We start from the raw sequence: 25,538 nt of genomic DNA on the forward strand, positions 1-25,538 counted from the left end.
CTGCCCCGCCCCTTGCTCCCAGGCTGCGCCCTCCAGTCCAGCTGGCCCCTGGAGGGAGCTGCCCAGGCAGGCAGACACCCTGTCCCCCCCAGGACAGCACTGAGGTGCTGAGTGCTAGGGACAGGTGGTTGGGACAGGGTCTAGGCAGCATGGGGGGAGGCGCTGCGGGCAAGCCAGCCCGGTAGGGCTCTTAGGAAGGCGGAGGCTGCCCTGGGGCTCTGCAGGCTTGAGCTGTGATGGGCGGACAGGCAGGGGTGCCCAGTGGCACCCGTGGTGGGGCATGGCCCAGCCTGCACAGCTCCTCAGGGATGGGCTGCAAATCACCCTGTGCACATGGGGATGCTGCCTGACTGGGGCAGGACGCTGGGCTCAGGGACTTCCCTCTCCGGGATAGGCCTCCCTGCATGCTGGGCACAGTGCAGGCAGGGCAGAGTCATCCCTGGTGCAGGGGCCTGGCTGTGGGAGCCCCCTGGAGACTGGGAACAGCCACCGCGGCTGCCTCAGCCTGCCTGGGTCCCGGCCTTGCCCACCCACAGCTCCCCTCAAGGGGCCAGGGCTGGGGCAGGCACTGCACAGAGCCGCTGCACTGCAGCCTCCCAAATGGCTCAGCCCTGAGCACCAGCTGTGGCGGCTGTTCCTAGAGCCTGGGGAGCAGCCTGTGGCTGCAGCTCCCACTCAATGTACCCGGCACACAGAGACCAAGCAGGGAGCTCCCTGAGCCTGGCATCCTGCCCCAGACAGGCAGCGTCCCTTTGTGGGCAGGGTGGCTACGCCCCATCCCTACAGAGCTGTGCGGCCCAGCTGGGCCCCACCTCCAGTGCTGCTGGGTCCCCCTCTGTGGCCTGAGTAGTGGAGCCCTGGGGCAGTCCCTGCTCCCCACCTGACACAAGCTCTCCTCCAGCTGCAGCCTTCCCAAGGGCCTGGCCAGGCCAGCTTACCCGCAGTGACTGCCCCAGTGCCTGCTGCTCTCTGCTCCTCTCTCCCTCTCTTCCCCCTCATCATAACATGCTTAACAAGAAAAAAAAACAATCACAAGTACAAAGCAGTTCATCATGTTTTATTTATTGTCACCAGGTTTTGAATTTTTAGAAACCCTGGTATTTACTGTAAAAACAAACAAAAACAACAAAAAAAAATTAATGATTATTAATTGTATTAAATATGCACTGCATCCTGCTATGTACCCCCTCCGCCCCAGTTTTGTTTTTGTGGCGTGCCAGCACTCTGGCACTTTACAAGGTGGACATTGTGGTTTTTTCGGCACTCCGGCCAAAAAATGTAGCCTACCCCTGATCTGGACCCTAAATAACAAGTTTAGCCACCTTTTCATATCCTCTAGTGTTCTACAAATTATTTTAATTTTAATTATAACTGTTAGAGGCCTAAATAATGTTTTTAACATTGAATTATAAACATGTGAAGTAATACAAGCAAAAATAACTCTCACTTTCCCATTTGCTACAAATGTCTACCCCCTCCCCAATTTAAAATGTACTTTATAACTTGTTACATTACTTATAACTTCTAAATACAATGGTTTCCAACACACTTCTTAATGTCCTCTCTCTTGGCTTAAGTGAATTCTTTTGTGATATATCTATTGATCGGTCGATATAATAGCATAGCAAAAAACAGTATGTTTTACAAACATCCCTTATGAAATTTAAGATTTTGTTTTTAAATATTTAAAAACATAGCTAGAATAGTTACTGTTTTCATATTTTTAAAGAGATCACTTTAGGTAAGAAAACCAGAGCTTCCAATTACAAGTAGTAAATTAAATTATTATTTTTCCATCTGAACTTGGCAGCAGCTAAGTATATCATTCTCCTTTAGGAGCCCTAAGAAAAGTCCAGTCAAGCTTTTCCAAAATGTTATAAATCAACAGAATAAAACTTTAGAACTTAATGTCCCAAAAAGGGGGCAGATGGCAGAAATGGCCAAAGAATGAAATGAAGACCTCAAGATCCTTCCTAAACCCTGTCAGCAAAAAATGCAGATGTTCTGCAAAGAATGAATTGAAAATTTTGCACCAGAATCCAGTGAGTGAAGATCTCCCACTAAGAAAGCATGTTAAAGTGACAAAAGATTTTCTGTTCTTAAAAAACAAGCAGTCATACAATTTCTGGAAAAATGTTTTCCTCTAAGAAATCGTTCTACTTAAATTTCTACCTGCTGAGGAACAGATAACAGTACAATACCATATCCTCAGAGAGATGATCAAGAATTTCAGGAAGAGAATAAAGTAAAATAATCAACTTTTAACTTGTTCAAAACAGCTGGTTTCACCAGATGCTATGAATGGACTTGCAGAGAGCATGGGTATCAATTAGAAAGGAATAAATTTGTATAATACAAAGGTGAGGGAAAATAGAAGGATATCGGGAGGAATCACTGCTGAGACTCAAAGATGGGTTGAAGAGATTAGAAAAGATAGAGAGTTTAATGCATTGAGGTTATAAAAGCTAGCCTAGGTAATGAGCAGGGATCCAGGTTCTCTGTTTCCTGCAGGAAAACATGGATTTTGCCTTTTAAAGGGAAAAATAATGGATTTTCCCCTTTAAAAAGGAGAAAAACCAGGGAAACAATGGTTTTCCTTTGGCAGAGTTCCAGCCTGCAGGGGGCTGCTTGAGACAGGGAGGGAATGGGAGGAGGATGATCAGAGGCAAGGGACACCACATGTGTGTGTGACACACATGCATGTGGTATGAAAGGTAGCCAGGCAGCATGGTGGAGAGCAGCTCCCACAGTTCCCTGAAGGTACGTTTATTTGGGGGGGGGGGAGGTATAGGTGACTGGGGGTGGGGCATAAGCGATGCATAGGAGGGGCCTATGCGGTAGGGCACAGGGCTGCAGCCCTGGCTGAACCAGCACCAGGCAGGAGCCACCTCCGTAGCCCAGCAGGAGGGACCTGGCGTGGGAGGCCACAGCATGGGAGAGAGGCTCTGTGCTGCCACCAGGAGTGCCACCATGGCCGCACAAGGTGAGGCAGCCCCCGCCCACTGGGCAGCAGCAGAGGGGCACAACTCCATGTCACAGCCACACCTCACCTTGGCAGCCACAGCAATGCAGGGCTCCTGGCAGCGGTGCAGAGTTGTGCCCCCCTCCCCGCTGCTGCCCAGCAGGCAGGGGTGACTCACATTGGCACCCCCTCCTCATGCCAGTCCCACCAGGCTGCAGCTCCATGCCCTGCTTTAGGACTATGGGCTGATCACCAACAGGGCTGGGAGGGGTAGAGGGCTATAGGTCAGGAGTGAGGGGCACCAACAGGGCCAGGGGGCTGTGTGTCAGGAGCAAGAAGCACCAGCAGGGCTGGGGTAGAGAGTGAGGGACAATGGTATAGGCAGGGGCAGGGCACTGGTATATCAGAGCTGCTCAGTGCCACAAAGCAGCTGGGGGTACAGCCACAGCTGGAGCCATGTCCTGGTGAGTGAAGGGGGCAGGGGGAGCTCTGATTTTCCATGATAAAAAAAACACAAAGCAAAAAGCAAAAGATTAAGAATTTATTTTATTATAATGACTGAGGCACTGGTAGGCTTCCAAATGGCTTTAAAATTGTAAATATATGCATGGACATCCTGGGGCAAGCTGCAGGCTGGCATGGGACAGGAGTGCCCCAGTGCTGCCTGCCTCCCCTGGTGCCAGCCCAGTTGTAGCTGCTGCAAGTGCGTGGTGGGGCGTGGAATCACCACCATGTCTACCTACCTCCCTCTCTCGCCTGTAAGCTGTGGACCCCAGGCTGGGGATGGGACAGACAATGAGTGGGGAGGTAGACTAAGTTCCCCCACTTGGCAGGCTTGCTGGTGACACATGGCTGTCCTTTGCTCAGCTTCCTGATCCTGCACCACAGGGATCGTTATCCTCTCCCCCTCATGGGTGCTGCAACCCCCACCGAGGTCCAGGGACAGCTTCCAGCTCTGCCCTGGCCAGCACTGTCACAGCCTCAAGATCCCAGCCCTGGATGCACCTCTGAAGAGCTGCGCAGGCAGGGTACATGGGCGAGCAGGGAGTTGCATCCAGGGCCAGGATCATGGGGCAGTGACAGTGAGGGGTTGGGGTGGGGCAAAGCTGCGATCTGCTGTCTGCATGCCCCGCCCACAGAAACTGTGCCCACAGGAGGGGCATGCAGGTAGTGGACTGTGGTTATGACCAGACTCCATCCTGTTACTGTCCCACAATCTTGCCTTTGTGATCCAGGCCTCACCTGCCTGTCCCGCTCCTGAACACCGCTGCCCAGGACCCCATAGGGAGTTTTAACAAGTTGTTGCACATAGGTGGAGGCCTGAGACAGCTCACCAAAACAACCTGTGGTCCTCAGGCCCAAATAATTTCCCACCCCACTTGGCTTAGAGACCATACTTGACATAATCCAGGCTGTGGATGATTTCTTGTTTCATGACAGAATGTCCAGGGAGGTTGAAGGGTTCTGACATAGGCTTGTGTGTCTTGTCTTTCTGGAACCGATATCAAATTGGTGCCATTCATTCTTTTCATGTCAGGATCACCTCATCTGTCCAATGTAGTCAGCGGAGGGGCCACTGTAAACTTATGACGACATATATGACATTGGTAGAAAAGCAAGTGGCTGCAAGTGGTGTTATATGGTCCAGTGATGATATGGTCTGTACTGATAAGGGCTAGGTTCAGGGGTTCCAGTGGAAAACTCAGATCCTAGGGATTTTTAGATACCAGATCATAGAGAAAAAAAAAAAAATCAGTAATTGTGGAGGTTCTGTGCTTACGATAGGAAAAAACATGAATTTAAACTTCATGACCACAAAAGCCAGGTATCTGACTGAGTAAGCGAATTTGTCCTTCCACTGAAGAAGGGCTTCACTCCACATTGGAGTGAAAAGCAGAGCTTCACCAAGAAAACAGGAAAAGAATTTGGTTTTAGACAGAAGTCTCAGCTGAACCTACGGACCCATTGCTACATCAGATAAATCAGTTTAGAATTAATAATTCCCATCTCTGGGGGAATGAAATGAATAGCTCAAAGTTGGAGGGTGCTGATGCTCAACTTCTATTTGTTTGAAGCCCAAAGGCCCCGAGCTGACTCCGAATTGAGGCAGTCTTCTCAGACCATGAGCCATAATATTACATACGGGTTTGGGGAAAGTAGGTGCTATGGAAGAATAATATCTACAGCAGATTCAAATGCACTAGCAACCAAAATGCTAGTCCTGCATCTTCAGGACTCTCAAACAGAAGAGACAGAAGTCTTAGAGCTCATAGAGGTAGAATTATGTCTAGACATTCAAAACATCAAAGCTAAAGGTGGGGTCTGCGGCTGGCATCCTAAGTTTCACTCTCATATGAGAGGACCTGCTTTAAATAGGAATACTCAAATGCCTTTTAATATCTCCCTCTGCTTCAGTTTCTCTATCTTGCATCCCACACTAGGAATGATGAAGTGCTTTATTTTTCCTTTTTCAAAAGGCTTAGGCTAAGAAGAAGAAATAAAGGTAGAGGAGTAGAAGCAAAATAGGACCAAAGCCAGAAGTTCAACACTTCGATAGTAAAGGAAACAAAAGAACCAGAAGGAAAGGAACAGGTTAGCATTTGTAAAGAAGGTGGCTCACTTAATTCTTTAGCTTCTTTATTAGTATGGAAATTACTATTATCCAAGTTTAAGTATACATTTAATAACAACCTGTAGACTATAATCTTAAGAACCATGCTAACTCAGGGTTTATAATCAATGGATGATGCCAAAGTAATAGAAAGTCTATTAATGAAGTAATTAATAAAATCCAGTACACTTCTAATTGTGTTTGTAGTCCTTTGTTTGGCTTTTAATCAACTTAGACCAGTAATTCTCAACCAGGGTGCTGTAACACTGTGGGGTGCCTTGAGAGCCTTTCAACGGTGCCCCAGGGGGCCACATGATGTTAGACTGTTAGGTATGCAAATATGACTCAAAAGACAAACCTAGAGATTTCAAATAGAAATCCAGAGTGTTAAAACCCATCTGACCTGTTGTGGCCTCTCCAAGTTCTTTGCAATAGAAGAATTGCTTTTTTCTGTAGTCAAAAAATAAGTGAAAACTAAAAGCTGGCATTTTCCATGGGGTGCCCTCAGTCTAACAAGGGGTGCCTTCAATCTAAAAATGGCTGAGAAACACTGACTTAGAGAATAAAAAAAATACACTGATCAGTACAATCCTGAAGAATTTATTTTCCACTCAACTTAGCTGCAATTGCCATTTTCCAGTTTTGCATTATTGCTAGAGACTTCAAAAAAGGTCTAAAGACCTTTCTGAGCCTAGATGGTCCATGGAGCTAGTACAGTTAAGGCACACCAGCTTCTGCAGCTGAAAGCACACCCACAAGTACCACAGCTAGTTTTACTGCCAGCTATCTTTGACTCCTGTGTAAAAATGATCAGGAACCTTTTTACTACTAGGCTGATAAGAGGTGGCCTTTGGTGTGAGCTGAGAGCAAGGCATTATAACTCAGGCCTCTGAATCCAGATGCTCTGCTACCATGCATTCAGTCATCAGATATGGCAGATTCAGTCAAGCTCAAGGAAGTCATTTAAGGTTAAGACACAAGAAACTATTGATATGCATGTTTAAGTAACTGTTTAAGTTACTACATCATAGGAGCTCGGATTAACACACAGTAAAAAAGTTAAGATTTTGAATTGTAGACTTAGTTCCAAGCCTCTGAGCTTATGGAAAACTACCTAAAACTAGTAGGTATTAAAGAAGTCTTTTTGGGATTTGGGATATATTCAAAGTAGGCCTATAAGAAGCAGTGAATCTGAGCTGAAGACAGGCTGGTTCAAGGTTGGGCTGCCTTATTTAGGAGGTGGGTTAGGCACTCAAGATTTAGGCCAGTGATTTCCAAAGGGTGGCACAAGTGTGACAGAAGTGTGCTAGATCCCCATGTGAAGACATAAATGCTGTCCTCTCCCATCACCACCCTATACTTGCCACATTGACACAAGTGGCCGTCTGGTGGCTATCTATAAACTGGCCAACGGAGACCAGCAGGCAATGGGAGAGTCCCTGTTCCCCTAAGCACTACTGGGAATAACAAGAAACAACAGCCATAAACTGACAGAGAGCAGATTCAGGCTGGATATCAGGAGGCACTACTTCAAAGTCAGGGCAGCTAGGATCTGGAACCAACTTCCAAGGGAAGTGGTGCTCCCTCCTACCCTGGGGGTCTTTAAGAGGAGGCTAGATAGACACCTTGCCGGGGTCGTCTGACCCCAGCATTCTTTCCTGCCTGTGGCAGGGGGTCGGACTTGATGATCTGCTCAGGTCCCTTCCGACCCTACTAACTATGAAACTAAGTGGTGCCCATAGCTCTGCAGACTGCTGCCATTGCTGCCTCCTCCACCCTGCCTTCACTGCCCCAGGCAACCTCAGTGTCAGCCCCTGCTGCACTCCCAGCAGTGCACTTGGTACGTGAACATGCAGATGGAGCCAAATTCTGGCAACCCAGCTTATCCCCTCCACTCCTTCAATGCTCCTGGGGTCAGCAGAAGAGTCTGTGGGGGTGGTCACCAACATGCATAGGCAGAGGGGGGAAAAATTTGGAGGGGGGGGGATTCTGAGTCATCCCCAGGAAGAGCCCAGCGTAGCCCAGCAGCTCCTCCAGAGGCACGATGCCAGGAAGCCGGGGGGGGGGGGAGGGGGGCATACATGGCCCCCCGATCTTTGCACAGGGCAAGGGTGGGCTGCAGCTGGAAGCTGGGCTCTGCCTGCTCCCTGCCTCCAAGTCTTGCTGCCGCGAATTCACCGTGAATGGGGCCCCAGCTGGGCCGGGTCATGGGACAATTCCCACAGTGCGGGAGGGAGTAGGGCAGGGGCGAATGATTTGCCCCTGCCCCACTCCCTCCTGCATTGTGGGGGTCTCGATCTGCCCCCCCCCCGACAGTTATAAAGCAAATTGAAAGAAACTAACCTGCCTGCTGAGCCAGCTGCAAACCTGGCTGTGCATGGTATGTGAGTGTGCAGCTTTTTGGTTGGAAGAGTGAAGTGTGCTGACAATTTTAATCCAGAAAAAAGTGTGCTGAAGACGTCAAGTTTGGGAACCACTGATTTATCCAATGGTGAGAAGCCTACTGGGAACTAGTGTGAGGGGGGAAAAACATACACATGCAGCTGTTCAACCCTTATTACTGTCACCCAAGTACAACCTTCTACTCTTCTCTATTGGGTGTGGGGGACCTGGGCTCTATGATCACTCCAGAGAGAGGATGGAAGAGAGAGAAAAAAAAAACCCCATGATCCATTAGGATCACGGTATGATTTGGGGAGGAAAAGTCTTCAAAAAAAGCTAAAGTACAATGATTCTAGGTTCCAGTGATCCTCTGCCACCCTTTGTTATCACAGTCATTGCTCATGTTCATTCACACAGCATGATCACAGGAACTTCACGGCCTTAATTACCATTCAAGGTTATTAATATAATGCTGGAAAAGTGAGCATAAATTATCCAGAAAGCTGTTTTATTAAGACAATAACAATATGTACCTTAAATAGCATTTGGTAAGTCAACAGATTTTATAACACTTTCACTGAACTCTGATATTCAGTAGCATTCCATGGATAGGCTATTTGACGAGAGCATCAAAAAATACACAACCTACTAAAATAGCCACTGTTTTTTAAGATATTTCATTCAACTGAATCTTTACTTTCTGTAGCAGAAAGTTCACACAAACAGAATAAGAGTTTCTATTTATTCCTACTGCATGGAAAAAATATGGCAGGTGGGCACTTAAAACATAAGAAAGCTGTTGAAGTTGTCACATTTAAAACTTAAATGTTCTAAACATAGCTTGGTAAATTCTAAGATATATAAGATTACTTTAAGCATAATTCATTGCAGCAGAGAAGTTCACAACACTTTAGCATACCAAACCAGAGCAAGATTAAATTACTTGGAAGAGTCTTCTTGTATTACAGACAACATCAAATATCAACAAGCTGGAAAGTCAGACTTTTTTTGTTTTTCCTACTGTGGACAAAGATACAGAATCTTGTCAAAGTGTGTAACAATGTTGTTGTATACACAGTACAGCAGCAAAAAAAAAAAGCACAAGAAAAGAAGAAATCTAAACTACTATTTCATTTCAAATTTGCAAATGGATTTACTTTTGCCAAAGAAATCCCTGTAAGAGAAACTTTCAAGGTTCCTTATGCATAAATAACTGTCTTCCTTCATTTTTAAAGAGATGAAGATTTTTTTTTTTGTGATATCTTCTATTAGACTGACTGCATATCTGGGAGAGAAGTCAGACAAAACTTTTGGGCACAAACTGCCCTTCCTCAAGTCATTTTTCCTTTCAGTCTACAACTTTCTTCTAACAAGAAAAAAAAATACAACTTTTAATTTACAGTATGGATTGAACAAATGGTCAAGGCAATTACTGACTCCATCATATAAAAGACTTAGGCATCTAAAAGTCAAATGCTGTAGTGTTCAACTTTTAGGTGCCAGGCCACTGTGGTAGAATTGTGAACTAACATCTATACTCCCTACAGAATTAGGCACCTACACTCACTATACATCGTATATGAAGAGCAAGATCCCCCAAAATCATGATAAGAAATCCTGCCCAGTGAACAGGGTGAAAAGCCAGCAAAACTGAAAACAGGGCTCTAGAAATCCTAGCCACCTCCAGAGTTTAGACGGCTGACTTTGGTTTGCAGACAGGCACATCCATCTAGTTACAATCCACAACTCAAAATTCTCCTCTATGAGTAGCCTGTATCCATTCTGAAAAGAATGGAGAAGAATCCATTTCCTTTAAAATGGAACGCCAGGAGAATTGTTGTTCCCACTTTTTATGAGAGCCAGTAGTTAAGCACACTGACCCAGGAAATGGGATATTTGGATTTAATTCATTCTTTGGCCTGTGGGTGTTGAAACCTGTATCTTTGTCTTTCCTAAAAGTGTGCTAACCCTCAGTCTATTGGTGGAAACATTCTCCTCCCCTCATGTTGAAACCATGCAGAAAATGTCAAGATTCACAAGAGCCAGAGAGATATAAGAATGAGCCTGACTTTATAACTTAGCAAGTACAGAAGTCATTGTGGAAGGGGAGGGGGGGAAAGGCTCTGTGTTCTGGGTCCAGCTCCAAGGACGGTTCCTTTATGTTATCTGTTTTAAGCGTTTTGTTGTTACAAAAATTATGCTAAAAGCTGCTTATGAGATCAATATCCTAAAAATTCTGATTCAAAGGAAACATATTTTATGTTTATCAAGTACTTAATTTATGTTTTCCAAAAGTTATTCCATTGGTATTTTAGTTTTTCCCTCCTTCCAGTTTAATTATGTTAGAGAACAAACACACCAAATTGAAAGTTTGCTATCTAGCATCAATGGAGAACTCTAAGCAAGAGCCAGAAGCAGTAAAAAGGACAATGGCAGAAGCTAACAACAGCAAGATTTAGTTATAATACCCTCACTGGAAGCCCAGCCACCTTTCAAACACCAAAAAGAAGATCCAACTATTCTTCTATCACTGGAGGATTGTTCGATCTTATTTAAGAATTCCATGTTTTATATCACCTCAAGCTGTGAGGTCTCATATTTTTGAAATACCACAGGTCAGTAAGCTGCTGAAAAGAAATTAAAAGCACACCACAACATCATCTTCCTGGCTGTTATTTGAATGAGAAAAAAAAATCTCCAGTAATGCATCCCTTCACCAGTCCCCATTTTTTGAGCCTCATTCCTCTGTAAAACTGAAGTGCCCATCTCAGCTGCTACATATATATTTCCCACACAGCAACAATTTTAAGTTAACATAATTCCTTAGTCTTTCAGGTGCCCACGATTGAAGAGGAACTGACAAAAGCTAATGTTCCATTTTTGCCAAGCAACATATTCAGTACAGCAACAGCGAAATCTATTTCCATTCAGTTCACATCTGATGTGTTATCTTTACAAGCTTGAGAACACGAAACACACATTTTTTTTAAAGTTTAAACTTGACAAAAGCGGAGGTTTAAGTCTCTGATTAAGTAAATAAACACCTTAACTCATCATTAGAAAGTGGCTTATGCAAATCCTGTTGAATGAACAAAATATTTAAATAAAGGGCTCTATCAAGTTACCAACATTAGTAATCCATTCAACTTAGGGCAAACATTATCCTATTTACTGCTGATATAGAAGACACCAACCATAAGAAAACTAATGTTATTTTGGTGCTGCAGAATCAGAAGGAGCCTGCATCAAGTACATGTACATTCCCCACTGTATACCAGATGCATATATGCCATAAAACAAAGATGCAAGGGTAGGTTCTAATAACTAAAAAGAACACCCAATTACATAGCTTGACTACTCTGACTGTGTATTACAAATAGGGTTTGGATCCCAAGGAATATTCACCTCCAAAATGGGAATATTGTTGATGGAATGTATTAGTAGTGCAAGATGATTCCATATTATGGATGTATCATGTAGACCACAGTGGGCAATTATTTGGGCTGGAGCTTAAACTCGATTTAAGGAGTTTCTGTGAGCTGTTATGGACTGAAGGTGGCAGTGCTGAGCCAGCCCACCATGGGCAGGCAGAAGGGGAGGGTCAATTGGTCCTATCCAGCCCTGGGCTGTCCACCCCACACCCACCACCAGGGGCACCAGATGGAGCGGGCGGGTGGGGTCTCCATGGAGACTGGCCTGGGACTACCACAGGCAGGGTGAATTCAGCTGGGTGGATGGGATGTGGCCACAGGCGGGTGGGGAGTGCTGTCCAGGAGCGGGACAAGTAGGTGGAACCAGGACTGCAGGGTGGTGACAGCATGGGGCTGGGGCCTGGGGGCAGAGACCCAATCCAATCCCTGCATGTCCCTGCAGCAGGTACCGGTTCCGCCAACAGGGACTTGCAGGGAGCAGATCATGGCATGCTCCAGCCCCACAATCTGAGTCCCAGCTGGCTGTCCCACTCCCAGACACTGCTACCCACCTGCTTATGGCCCCATCCCATCCTCCCACCCAAGCAAGTCTTGCCCACAGGGGTCCTGGGTCAGTCTCCATGGAGACCCTACCTGCCCACCCACCCACACGCCCACTCCGTCCAGCATCCCTGGTAGCGAATACAGGGTGGACTGGCAGCAGCAGCTGGGCAGAGTGAGTCACCACTGTGGGGACTACTGGGAAGCTGAGTCTAGTTGCCAAACCACCCCATTGAATGTGTGAGGGTGGTGGGACTGGCTGCATGCACCACGGCCCAGGCTGCCTTCTGTGTCTGAGCCAGGTGAGCTGAGGGACCTGCCACAGGCTGAACAAGACCCCTTGGCAGGCCACATGCAGCCCACAGGCTGTATTTTACCCACCCTGATGCAGGTCAAAGACAGCTTCATCAAATGAAGATGGAAACTGACATTAACATACTAACCCCTGGATTTCTGCACACTTGCTTTAGTAGGTTCTGGGAAGCCCATTAGTGTATTTCTTCTAGGCAGAAGAATGCTACTAGAATTACTAAGAAAGAGAGGCAAATGGAGTTTCAAAGTACCAGGTGATGATCTAATTCTGACTTCATCACCTCATGAAAAACATCTTATCATATGTTCCTGACAGACAGTAAGGTGACAAAGATTAACTTGTGAGAAAAAGAAAGCAATGATAACTGTAAAAAGAACATGAGCCATATGCTTTAGTGAGCACTATTCTTAACTTTGATACTATTCAAAAGGTACTGCCACAAGAAGGGTCTTAATGTGTTAAGAATAAGTACAGTTTTCTCTGAGCCTTTCAGTTCAAGAAAACTTGACATTTAACTCTCAGGCATCATAAGAATTTTCTTGAGTGACCTTGTGCTAAGTATCAGAAAGATAGTCTGGGATCCAAACTTTTAGTTTACAAAAAATTGATGCAGGCTAAGAGGCTAATTCAGTCACTACATCTATTCATTCTTTGGCCTCTCTGCAAAGATAAATGGTATCAATTAGTGCCAGTTATAATGATGGTTTTTAAAACATACAGATTTGTCCACGGAGACAATGAAATAGCCCTCATATTTTAACTTTCAGACACTATCTACCTGGACTGGATTCAAACTAGACAATTACCATCCCCTGAGCTGTCCAATCCTTATAAAAACAAATTTAAGACAGACATTAATACTGTGTCTAAGAGACAAATATATCAATTTTCATGATAATAATTATGCAAGGAAAGCAATCCTGTCTTAAAAGTAAATTTCTAAATTCATATAAATAAGAAAACTATATTTAACTTCCAACTACATAACTGTGTAATTTACCTATTTAAGCAAACAAACTTTCATTAATTATGGTTAAGACTTTAAAAATGTAAAATGCAATTAACTTTTGGTCACAGGGACTTAAAATAGGATTTCTAGCATTATAAACATATCAGCAAGTTGTTGTTCTTTCCTAAGCTGAACTCCATTAGCTACCAGAACATCATTTTACACTTTTAAAATTGGTTTCCACATCATTAGATTTACAGAGCCCCACCTTCAACTCTGTGAAGATTGCATAATTTTGCAAATTAACACATTCACTACAACCTAAGTCTGGTGTAGTTTTCAATTCTCTTCAAAAAAATTAAAGATGACTATTTATCTACTATGAATAACTCAGGTGGAGAAACTTTTAATACTCATTTCTGATTTTCATTCTATCCTGGTTCTCGGCCACTCTTTACTATTTTCTGCACCTTCAGATTTGTCTAGCAATTCACAGTGAGCCAGTATGCTTCTTTGTAAATATTTATAAGTATAGATGTTCTTTCTTGATAAGCTGCTTGGCCAATATCTCAATATTACTAGGATGTTACATTACTAGGTATTGATATAAAAGACTTTGTCCAAATCATATAATCAAAAATAATGAAAATAAATTCAGTAACTACAGTAACTGTGCTTCTTCATAATAATTCAGATAGCATCATTAAGGAGGACTGTTCTTGTATTTCCTCTTACTCCTATGAGTCCACAACCTTCCATCGACTTCTTTCTGCAATTCGAAGCAATGCTAGCTAAAGACTCCAAAAAAGAAGGGCTGGAGGACCTGCCATGTAATCACACTGAGCGACTACACCGTCTTGAAAAAAAAAAAAGTTATTGTAAAGCAAGTACATTTCTTTTTTAAGTATGTGTTGGTGTAGATCCTGTTGCTGGTGACCGGCAAGGAACATGCACTCTGGATGGTGAGGAGGAGGAGAATCAGATGTTAAACAGAGATTGGAATACATTCCCAAACTTAGCATAAAACCTAGTCACTGTGCCAATATAACACTTAGGAAAAGTCCATAGGTGGCTCTAGATCCTAGATTCAGACATTTTTCAGAAATAGACTGAAGATGCTGACCAGGCCCTGGTAGAGTGTACTCCAGTGTTTGAAAGAAGAGGCTTTCCACCTAATCAATAACAGGCATACAACATGATCCACTTAGAAATCTTGGGCTTTCATTGAGACTAATACAGTCACAAAGCACTCAGAAATAGGACTAAATATTTCAAACTATTCATTTAACAGAGCAGAAGCTTAGAAGTGTTCAACACATGTTGTTTCCTCTATCCAAGTGTCAAGTGTGGTTACAGGGCAAAGACTGACAGATTAACCACCTGATTTGTATGAAACCATTAAGACACAGTGGGAATGAATCTACAGGGTGATCTCAGAACTATTTTGTCCCTATGAAAGAATGTGTGCAAAGAAACCTGGCCATAGGGACTTGCACTCACTGAACGCACATGCCAAGGTCATAGTTACTAGAAAGAATGCCTTAAGCAATATATTTATTAATAATCCAATAGCAGCTCAAATGCTGAGACTGTTCCAGGTCTTCCAGAGAGAGATTGCCTTCTAAAGGTGTTGAGCTTTATGGCTGCCATGGCAGATCCTGGAAAAGTGCCACAGAGGTCATTGCCTTTTGTTTTGTGCATTACTTCTTACCACCTGCCCTCGGTGTTCTGCAGCACTTACTGAACTAATCTCCAGAAGCTTTATGTGACAACACTGAGCTCTATCTGGAATCTCTGCCTCTGCGTTCAGTGTCTCCTGTCAGTGCCTTACACAAATACCCTAGCCACCAGGCTACTGAGGGCTTGTCTCTCGCTTTCTCCCCACATCCCCGTTCTTTCCCTCCCTTTAGCACTGTTCCACTTGGTATAAATAATGAAATATTCTTTGGGCCAAAGAGACAGAGAAATCGACCCTAGAGCCCCATGGTTATGACATTCATCTGGGATGCAAGAGACAAAGGTTCAAGTTCCTGTTCTGATGAATATTTATACAAATAGAATAGTTTCAATGGGAGACTGTGCATCCTACTAGCTAGGCACTCATTTCTGATATGAGAAAATGGGGTTTGCATCAGACAAGGACTTGAACCTAAGTCTCACAACCACTGGGCAAGTGACTATTTTGATGTGAATGACTCTCTCTCCCCCTTAAGTTTTCAGTTTGAGCAGCTTGACAGTTTCCAAAGAGAAATGATTTTGCCAGAAAGATGCCAATCAACTACTTTTAATTTCATAGTGTTCCTTTTTTTTCTTGCTTGATGCCATAACGGACAACATAAATTCCCAATCTGTTTTTCCTATAGCATTTGTTATTTTATACATTCTTCCCACATTCCCTGATATTCTTCTCTTTTCTAAGCTAAACAATCCCAGTCTTTCACAGCCTCTCTGATAAGCTTTCTATGCCCCTAAACATTCTTGCTGCCCTCTCAAAGCTCCCTACAATATTGCAACATTTTTTGAGATTTGTGATCTTCAGTTTACACAACATTTCAAATCTGAGTGAAGCAATGGTTTATCAGTAACACTGAGCTCCAACTGGCTCAGGAGCAACATGCAGTCAGTGCTAAACAAAGGCCCCTGGCACTAAATATACCCTTAAATATGTGTCACACATTTTTTTCAGTTCAGAAAAAAAAAAGAAACCAATAGTACAGTAGTTAACACTTGCATAGTTCAGCAGAGAAAAATACTTTAAAAATGGTAAGCCTCTTAGATTTTTCCTGAAGTCAGGAAACCCTTATTCCATGCCGTCAATAAGCAACCAACCAACCAACCAACATTACTTTGATAATGTTTCATGTGAAGAGCTTCAGATGTGGCTTGGGGTCCACAATCTGATTATCATGGATTTAAATGAGGACATCATAATGTTTCCTGTGTTACTCCCTACCCCATTCTTTAGGCATATAATAAATTATTTGTTTTTAACTGAAGATGTACATAAAACAGAGGCCTTCCACAAGCTATCCACAGTGATGCCCAAATCTTTGTCTTCACCCTCTAAATATAGCACCCTGACTAGTTAAAATGTTTGTTACCATTGTGCACTACTGTAAATTTATAAACATTCCATTTCATTTGATACAGTAGTACCCATGTATTAGGTTATTTAAACTCCACTGATGCTCCTCATAGTCTTCTCTGGACTTCACTAATCTAAGTAATTACAGAGCATTTGAATATTTTGTCACTTCACCAATCAGATCATTAATAAATATATTAAATGCTAATAGTCCCAATATATGACTTAAAGTTCCACAGTATTTTTTTTTGCCATGAACAGAAACTGACCATTTATTCCTATTTTTGTTTTCTCTCTCAGCCACTTTTTTTTACTTATAACATGTCACAGGCCTTTACAACATCTAAAGGAAGGGCAACTGGTTATACTTTATCGCTATATTTATGAACCTACTCAAAGAACCTGCAGATCAGTAGGCACAACTTTCCCTTGCAGAAACCACAGTGGCTAGATAGATCCTCTTAGATTATGATCTTTCAGGTATGTTATTATTCTATATTAATCATAATCAATTTTCCAGCTGCAAATCAAGATCTGTAATTCTATGGACTGCCCCAACAGTCTTTACAAAATAAAGTTACATTTATTACCTTCCAAAGGCTCTCTATATTTAATACAAGAGGTTACTTTTGACAGCAGATCAACCATTTTATTTAGTACTGAAAAAATTAATTAGGGGAAATATTTCAGTTACATTCATCTTTGTCATCAATAATAATCATGATATTAATTTTCTAGAAATAAGATTTTTCAGTCTAACATTATCCCCTGGAGAGTTAAAAACAAACAGCTAATAAAGCAGACACTCAAAAAAGAAAATCTAGGACACAATAGAAAATAGATAAGTTGAAGTGGCACTTCTCCAACAATTCCAGGGAAAAATTAACTGACTGCTTGAGACCATACTGCTTTCCCTGTCACCTGTTCCATCCAGGCTTGTGTTTGCTACCTCTACAAGAAGTTCCAGAATTTAAAAATTTGCATTATGATCCTGCCAGGTGCAACTCACATCCTCAAGCAAGCCCTTGTGTTAGCCCCAGTAGGATGCATGGAAGGCTTGTGGTGAGGCTCTATGCCAGGGGTGGGCAAAATACGGCCCGCAGGCTGCATCCAGCCCGCAAGGCCATTCTATCTGGCCCGCGAAAACCCTAAAAAAATTTGAAAATTAATATTTCTCTGCCCTTGGTTCCTATAAAAAATGACAGGAACCAAGGGCAGTAGGACTCAAGGGAAGCCCAGTGTGCTCCAACAACAGCGGAGCCCCCCTGGCCCCGCCCCCCAGCCGGGAGCCCCAGCCAGGGTTTCTGGGCTGGGAGCACATGGCTGCCCTGGCACAGAGGTTCAGATAAGTGGGGGCGGGGGGCAAGTGGCCCCTCCCTGTCCATGCACGGCGCCCTGTGCTGCAGCTGCTTGCAGCCTACATGGGGCTGCCTGTGCCCGCTCTGGACAGCCCCATGCGGGCTGTGAGCGCCTGCAGCGTGGGGCACTGGGTGTGGGGTGAGGGAGGGGCCGCTTCCCCCCTGTGCTCAGCTTTTCCCTGGGCTCCTTCCCTGAGTGGATAAAAGCGGCCCCTTGCCTGCCCCATGGCCGGCGTCCCGCACTGTAGGTGCTCACAACCCGCGGGGCTGTCTGGAGCAGGCACAAGCAGCCCTAGGCAGGCTGCAAGCGGCTGCAGCGCAGGGCGCCAGCCATGGAGCGGGGAGGGGCTGCTTTCTCCACCCCCCCCCCTCCCCCCGCACTCAGCACCACCTTGTAACCCAGGCAGGTTACAAGCTGGTGCTGAGCGTGGGGAAAGTGGCCCCTTGCCTGCCCCATGGCCGGCACCCTGTGCTGCAGCTGCTCACAGCCCGCCTAGGGCTGCCTATGCCTGCTCCAGACAGCCCCACACGGGCTGCAAGCACCTGCAACGCAAGGCACCAGCCATGGGGCAGGCGAGGGGCCACTTCTCCCCACACTCAGCACCAGCTTCTTCCCTGCTGACGAGCAGGGGTTCAGGGCTGTGCGCTGCCCCCCACCTGTACCACGGGGCTGGGGGCACTAGGTATGAGCAGGCAGGGAGCCAGTGGGAGCACTGAGCCCACACCAGTGTCCCGGGGCCAGTGCCAGCGGGGCCCAGAGCAGGGTGGCAGGAGCGTGAGGTCCCAGCTGGCAGGGGCTCTCCCTGCTGGTGCAGCCTAGCCCAGCTCCACAGACCCCTGCCAGCCTGCACCCTGCTTTGGGCCCCACCGGTGCTAGCCCTGGGACACTGGTCCCAAGATCTTGGGACATTGGTCCCAAGATGTTGACCAGTGGGTGGGACTACCCATGCAGCCCTTGACAGCCTGCCAAAACTGGGTAAGCGGCCCTCCACTCAAAATAATTGCCCGCCCCTGCTCTATGCAGAAGGCCTTCACCCACATCTCAGGAGGGTTAAAAAGGACTATAACTTTCCAGTATATTCTATTCTGTAGCAGTGACCCACTTATGTTTTATAGAGTACTGGAAATGCAAATTAGATCATTTCTCCAAACATCTTACAGCCAGGTCCACAAAAGGATTTAGCCATTTAACTCCTGCTGAACTGATCTTAAGCACTTCGGTATTTTTGAGGATCTGGGCCTCAGCTGAAAGCCTAAGGCTGAGGAAAATCTATCACTACCTTTGCAGCAGTCATGAGGCTCTAGGGTGGTGGAAAAAAGCAGGGGCAAGGTGAAAGATAATACTTCTCCCTTCCAGCTGTAAGAATAAGTAGGGTAGGTTCAAATTTCTCAGACAGCTGGAGGTTAAAAAACATGAAGCTTCAAGCAGGATTGAGGGACAGCATACTGGTAAGGTTTCTACCACTCTCTCCTTTCCTAACAGGCAAAGTGCATGGAGATGATGAGGAAAGAAAACCCATTTATTTTCTCGCCTCAGTAATGCCCGTGGACAATGGAGTCCAACAATTTAGTTCAGAGCTCTGGCTGCTGAGTATCTGGTAATTTTTTCAAGTTGTGGTTACAAGACCCTTGGCAGATGAAGGTTGAAAGTATATGCAAGTAGATAGGTTGGCAAGATATTAATAAAAAGTCAGGGGGAAAAAAAGCTAGTACATGATTTCTGTTTATTTAAAGAATCAGAGCAAAAAGCAAAAAAACAGGGAATGAATTTGATGGGGGGAGGGCAGAAAAGGGTAGATGGAAAGAAAAAAAAACAAAAAAAAATGTATACTGAAAAACAAAGGAAAAGAGAGAGAGAGATAATGTCTGTATATATACAGGAAACATTTTACTGAAAGGTATTTATAACTCACTGTTACAAACATAACATAATATAACATGATGTTACAAGTACCTGTATCACTGCACCACACCCCTTGCAACTATTTTTATTTCTTTAAGTCGCATCTGGGGTATTTAATAACACTGTCAAACAACTATATTTGTAAACACCGTAAATAATAGTTTACCATGTCTGTTTTGATACACACACTTGCCTCAGGAACACACTTTGGGATCCTCATCCTTACCCCCAAGGTAGATGAAGGACAAGTGACTTGATCAAGAGCACAGCGAAAAGTCAATGGCAACAGTGGGAACAAAAGCCAGGTCTCCCAAGTCCCAAACCCACACTGCATCCCCTTAGTGTGGGTCCACTTATCCATCCATTTATCTCTCAGACTAAGAAGAATTTAGTACCCTTGTAAAGCTCTGGTTAGAATAAAATCAGCAAAATATTTGCAGTCCCTATGACCTAAAAAACATTTTAAAATGCTATATTCAAACACAACTTTTTTTTGTTGAATTCACAGATACTCGCTTAATAACTCAAGACACAGCAACCACTCTAGCAAAAGCAGGGTTTTCATTTGTAACCTTTGTTACAAATGCTTTGCTCTTCTTTATTCAGTTACACCTAAATGTTTTGAAGATGCATGTATTTTTCAATATATAGAAATTTCATCTACTTTTTTTTTTTTTTAACCAGAACTGCAGTTACTGTATCCTGTACAGTCAGGAAAAACCTCACTGTGGGTTCAACATTAATACCGTTTAGGCCAATAGAAATATAAAAATGAAAACACTGCCTGAATTCTTAAAGAGAAAGTGCTAAGAGACATACCTGGCTGATAGCAAAGACTACATGTAACCTACATAAGAAGATTATTTCAAACACTCTGTCATAAATCCATTCAACCCCCTTAAATAGCTATATTTTACTGGTGAGTAACCCCTGTAATATCTGAGCATAATGCAGTATAACAAACAAGACAGCGCTACATACAGAGTGGAAGAAATCAAGCTCTTGAGACAGGGCAACAGCAAAGCACTGCTCTTACATAAATCAAAACATTGGTAGCGTAATACCCCACATAAAATACATAAATAGCCCTACTGTAAAACCAAAACATGCACCTTTTCAGCGCCTATACTACAACCTTTCAAACACCCTGAAACCATATGCCAGGAAAAAAAGGAAGGCACTTCTATGGAATCGATGAACAACTGCTGGCAGTAGGAGAATAAAATACAATGACAGTTTCTCTATTCTAATAAGCAAGTTGTATTGGGGATAATTCACACAAGGCATGTAAAGCACACAAGGCTGAGCTTTTTCACCTTACTGTGATTCCCAAGCAGTGCACCCTGGGGTAGCATGAGATCCTTTGAAGGGTGTGCCAGGAGATAAGCATAGACACAGGCTCAGGCTTGTCCCTGCCTGGCCAGTCTCCCACCTCAGCTGCCCAGCCCCTCTGCAAGGAGGTCAGCACCGTAATACACAAATCAGGTTTTGAAACTGGGTGCCACTCAAGAAATGGAGGGGGCCTCGAGTCCAAAAGCAGCTGAGAACCACTTGTGCAGAACTAAAGTAGAAGTGAGCAAGAGATTCTACGCTTGGTGTGTTTGAAGTACTGGTGGATCATATCAGCCTTCTTGGGCTGTGGAAGCTGCAGACTAAGGAGAGGCCCCGGGACTGGAAATACCCAACTCTTCCCCTGGAGCTCTGACTGAGCCATGATTTTCCCTTTGGCACCAGCTTTCCTGCCCAGGGTCTGGCGCACACTGCCTGGGGTGGAGGTGAGAATCCACCTGAATCTGGGCCGTCTGTTTGCTGCCTGTCAAAGCTTCTACCAGGGGCATCTCCCCGGGACCCTCCCACTTGATTCTGCAGAAGGGCTTCAAAGGCCACCTGTATCTTAGTTGGGGATGGTCCTGCTCTGAGCAGAGGGTTGGGCTAGATCCACATTTCCCAGCCCATTGGGTCACGACCCAAAAGTGGGTCACAAGAATATTTAAAAGAATCATGAACAAACTTGAAAAACGAATTCCTCCTTTAAAGGAGAAAAACGTGGGAAACTGGGTTTTCCTTCACAGGCTGGCAGAGTCCCAGCCTGCAAGGGGCTACATGGGGCCCCTCAGCCCCACACACTGGGGGCAGCAGGTCGGGAATGAGGGGCGCTGGGTTGCACTGGTGTCAGCCTTTACAAATGTGTCTTGCTACATAAAAGATTGAGACGCACCGGACTAGCGACCTCCTACGGTCCCTTCCAGCCCTCACTTCCTAGGGTTTCTGTGGCCAAAGGGGGGCAGCTGCTACAGGAAAAGAAGCGGGCGCGGGGGCCGGTGCCAGGGCAGGGCCGGTCCTGTCCTTCCCGGCACAGAGCGAGATGAAAAGGGCTCGAGCTGCGCGCTCCTGGGGGCAGCTCCGGGCCACACGCGGCAGAGGCGGCAGCGCGGCGTGGGGCGGCACAAAGAGCGCAGGGTGACCCCGGGACCCGCAACCCCCCGCCCCGCCCCGGGGGCACCACCCCACACCCGCCGGGGCAGCCCAGCCCCTCCCCCCGCGTTGCCATGGCCACCAGGGCGCGCGAGGGCACTTACCGGCTGCCTGCCTCGGTCGCGCTGCTCGGGCAGGCGCCGCCCCTCCACCGCGGGGGCTCCGCAGCGGTTCAGAGCCCAACTTGCAACGGCTCCTGCCAACCGCCCCCCGCGCGCGGCGGCATGGAACGCGCCCGGAGGGGGGAGGGGCGGCGGAGCTCTCCGAAAGCTTCACAATAGGCGCGCGTGTGTGCGCGCGTGTAGGGGGGAGGGGGCGTGGCCTCGCCCCCGGCCGCTCCACAGCGCAAGGCGCTGTTTCCCCGCCCCTGCCCCGGGCTGCGTAACTCCAGACCCTCCCCACTCCTGAACAGAGGGACTTCGCCCCGATTTCACCGCCCCTTCACCCCCCCATTCCCTAGGGCAGGTGGTACAGTCCAGCTCACTGGCCTAGCGCCGGGGAGAGAGGGCGGGGTTGGCTGGATGGAGTGGGGGCTGGGGCAGAACGGATGTATTGTGACGTCTCGCAAGCCGGCTCCCTACAGCCAATCAGAGCAGCCGAGGCGGGGCTATGAAGGGAACGGGGCGGGGCGGCCAGCTGGTCCAAGCGGTGTGGGAGGAGCGCGAATTACAGGTTGGCTCTCAGGTGTAAGCCGGACGGAAGGCGAGCGCTCCAACCGTAGGGCTCTGGGGCGAGCCGTGCGCGTGCGCATGTCATGCAGTCGGGATTTCCACCCCCCGCAACGGTTCTAAAATACCCGCAGCAGGTGCCGCCTCGGGAACTAGCTCAACCGCCGCTTCAGCACGCCCGAGGGGGCCGGTGCCTCCAATATGAGCGTGTTCCAGTTGCGGAGCCCTCAGCAAGGCGGGTGAGGGAACCCCCCACCAGTGACGTCATGGCGGCGCGGTGCATGCTGGGACTTGGAGTCCGGCGCCACTGCCGCGGGTCCTGGAAGCTTCAACCAGCAGCTAACGGCCCTGCGAATCCGTTGCCGCGCCCCCAACCGCTGCCCCCGGCCCGTCCCCCGCGTGGCTAGGATGCGCGCCTCGCCCCCGCACTCCCGCGGCGCGGCCCCTCACGCTGCCGTGGGGTTCCGCCGCGCCTAAGGCAGCTGTTGGGACCCGGCCGCTCCCGCCGTGCCCCGCGCCAACATGTCGGCCGCCATCGCCGCGCTGGCCTCCTACGGCAGCGACTCCGAGTCGGACGCGGAGGCCGAGGGTGGCGCGCGACCGCCGGCGCTGGTGGCCAGCCGGGACGCCGTGCTGCACCTGCGCGCGCCGCCCGCCGCCCCCCAGCCGCTGCCCGTCGACGCCGCCCCGGACGTGGCCGTGAAGGTGGGTCCCTGCCCGGGCTGCCCCGCCACTGCGGCGCTTGCTCCCTGGCTCAGAGCCTGGGCTGAACCGGGGACATTGCCCACGTGCGTGGCGGTGGTGGTTGTGGGGGAGGTTGCTTTGCTTTGCTTTGCTTTGCTTTGCCCGGGGCTCTACAGGTGGCTGTCTGCTGCCAGGGCCCGACACAGGCATGGGCGAATTAGGCCCAGACAGAAAGGGGCCAGAAAATGGTAATTTTGTTCCCCATTGTCCGATTATTATTATCATTACCTCTGGCGAAGGGGGACTGGATATTGCTGTGGGAGGCCATCAAGACTTTCTCCCCAGTTCTGGGGGGGCGGGCATCTACTTCCCTTCGCTGCTTTTCTTATTCTTAGAATGGCCCCAGTATCCTCAGTTGGGCCCGTACAATCCCTCTGAGGGTTTGGCCCAAGTGACCCGGGAACCGTTGTTCCATGCTAGGACTAGGAGGCCTGCCGCTGCCCAGAGTAGGCAGCAGGTTTAAAACAAGCAAGAGAGCGTGTGGCTGAATCTCTCTGTGGGACCCCACTGCACGTCCACCCAGTGCTGTTTGTCCCCTGAGCGCTCTTCTCCGTCAAAGGAGTCTACAGAGACAAAGTGACGTTTCTTTCCAAGCTGGAGCTCTCTGATTTCTCTGAGCTCTTGGAAACTGCAAACCTGGAATCTGGTCATGACAAAGCACCAAGAGAAAGTTAGATTTGGCGCCGCACCATGTGCCATTAGCGTGTGGCACTCTGCTGTGGGAGGTGGTGGAGGCAGATAGAGCAGCCAGGTTTGGGAAGGGACTGGAGACATCCATGGTAGGATGGATCTACTGATGGCAGCGGAGCAGAATGGTTGGATGTGTCCTCCAGTATCTCACCTGATAAATGGTGGATGCCAGGAAAGGTATTGAAATCGGAGATAAATTACTCTGGAGCAGGGGTGCTCAACCTCTGGTCCATGGGCTATATCAAGCCCACAGAGCCATGGCATCCAGCCCATAAGGGAGAACTTGGCAGTGGGGGAGCCGTGGAAGCTCCACAATTCCCAGATCCAACTCTGCCTGAGCCATTGCTGCACAGTGTGATCAGGGCTGGGCCTGCCCCCTACATGTCCAGATCAGGCCAGACCTCTGTACCTTCCCTTCCCCCTCCGCCACCTCCACCTCCGCACCTGAAGAGGGGTCAGCCCTGCTGGCTCTCTTCCCCCCTTCCCTGACCCCACATGCTGAATCAAGCCCACCAGCCAGATCTGGCCTATAGATGGACCTGGTGCTGACCATCTGGCCTGCGGGGCACAAAGGGTTGGGCACTGCTGTTCTAGAGAAATCAATTCTGATGCTCTCCTGCCAGTGTCAGAGACAGGCTACTCTGCTAGATGGCTCATTGGTCTGACCCAGTGTGGCACTTTTTATATTCTCGCTTTATGGCCTTGAGGTCTTTTCAGGGATGCTGTTAGTTGTGCAAACAAGATTCACAAGATAAACTCAGAAATGTCCATTAGGAATTATTTCAGCCCTGCTGTGGCTTTTCTGGTTTCCCTGCAACAGAAAAATTTCTCTGTTATTTTTCTGTAGTTCAAAAACTGAGTAAAAACTAAGAGCTGGTATTTTCTGAAGTTGCCTCCAGTTTAACAAGTTTGAGACCCACTGATGTATTCTGTTGTCTCCAGTGTTTGTCTCTACACCTGGCTTTCCAAATACAGTAAAGGCTGTGTTATCTAGCACTTCATTAACCGGGATGCTGGTCAATGTGGCAAAAGCAAAACCAGAAGTCCCACTTTGGGACACCACCCGGGGCAAAACAGCCTTTGTGGGGAGCCCCCTTCCTGTCTTCCAGCATGCTGATGCCAGGGGAGGGGCGGCATGGTGCCTGTTCCCCAGCACACTGACTCACCAGATGCAGCGGGAGGGGCAGCAGCCCGACCAGGCAAAGATGCCTCCCAGGTAACTGGCATATTTGGTTATCCAGCACCCCCCATTCCCTGTGGGTGCTGGATAACAGAGCTTTTGCTGTAACAAGAGGAAATTTATTTTGGTTGACCAGCTGCCTAAGGTGCTGTCAACAGCAGCAATGAAAACCGACTAGTAACTTTAGTTTCTCTCTAACTGCTTGCAAAGCTGTGAGCTCTAGAAGGATGGGACACAAGCTCAGAAG

The 25,538-nt window shown here is 47.1% G+C and overlaps 2 protein-coding genes across 2 annotated transcripts in view; one reads left to right on the forward strand and one right to left on the reverse strand.

Annotated features, from left to right (window-relative positions):
* Window positions 1-22,387, reverse strand: part of WASF1 (WASP family member 1) — a 165,537-nt gene extending 143,150 nt beyond the window's left edge. Inside the window, exon 1 of the mRNA XM_006269916.4 lies at window positions 22,114-22,387. The gene's annotated coding sequence lies outside the window, so the exon portion shown is untranslated. The remainder of the gene's footprint in view (window positions 1-22,113) is intronic.
* A 583-nt stretch (window positions 22,388-22,970) lies between these two features.
* Window positions 22,971-25,538, forward strand: part of CDC40 (cell division cycle 40) — a 75,621-nt gene continuing 73,053 nt past the window's right edge. The window contains exon 1 of the mRNA XM_006269915.4: window positions 22,971-23,382. Coding sequence (XP_006269977.1) covers window positions 23,200-23,382 — 183 coding nt within the window. The 5' untranslated portion in view covers window positions 22,971-23,199. The remainder of the gene's footprint in view (window positions 23,383-25,538) is intronic.

This window comes from Alligator mississippiensis, chromosome 1 (genome assembly GCF_030867095.1).
Source record: "Alligator mississippiensis isolate rAllMis1 chromosome 1, rAllMis1, whole genome shotgun sequence".
Classification (NCBI taxonomy): Eukaryota; Metazoa; Chordata; order Crocodylia; family Alligatoridae; genus Alligator; species Alligator mississippiensis.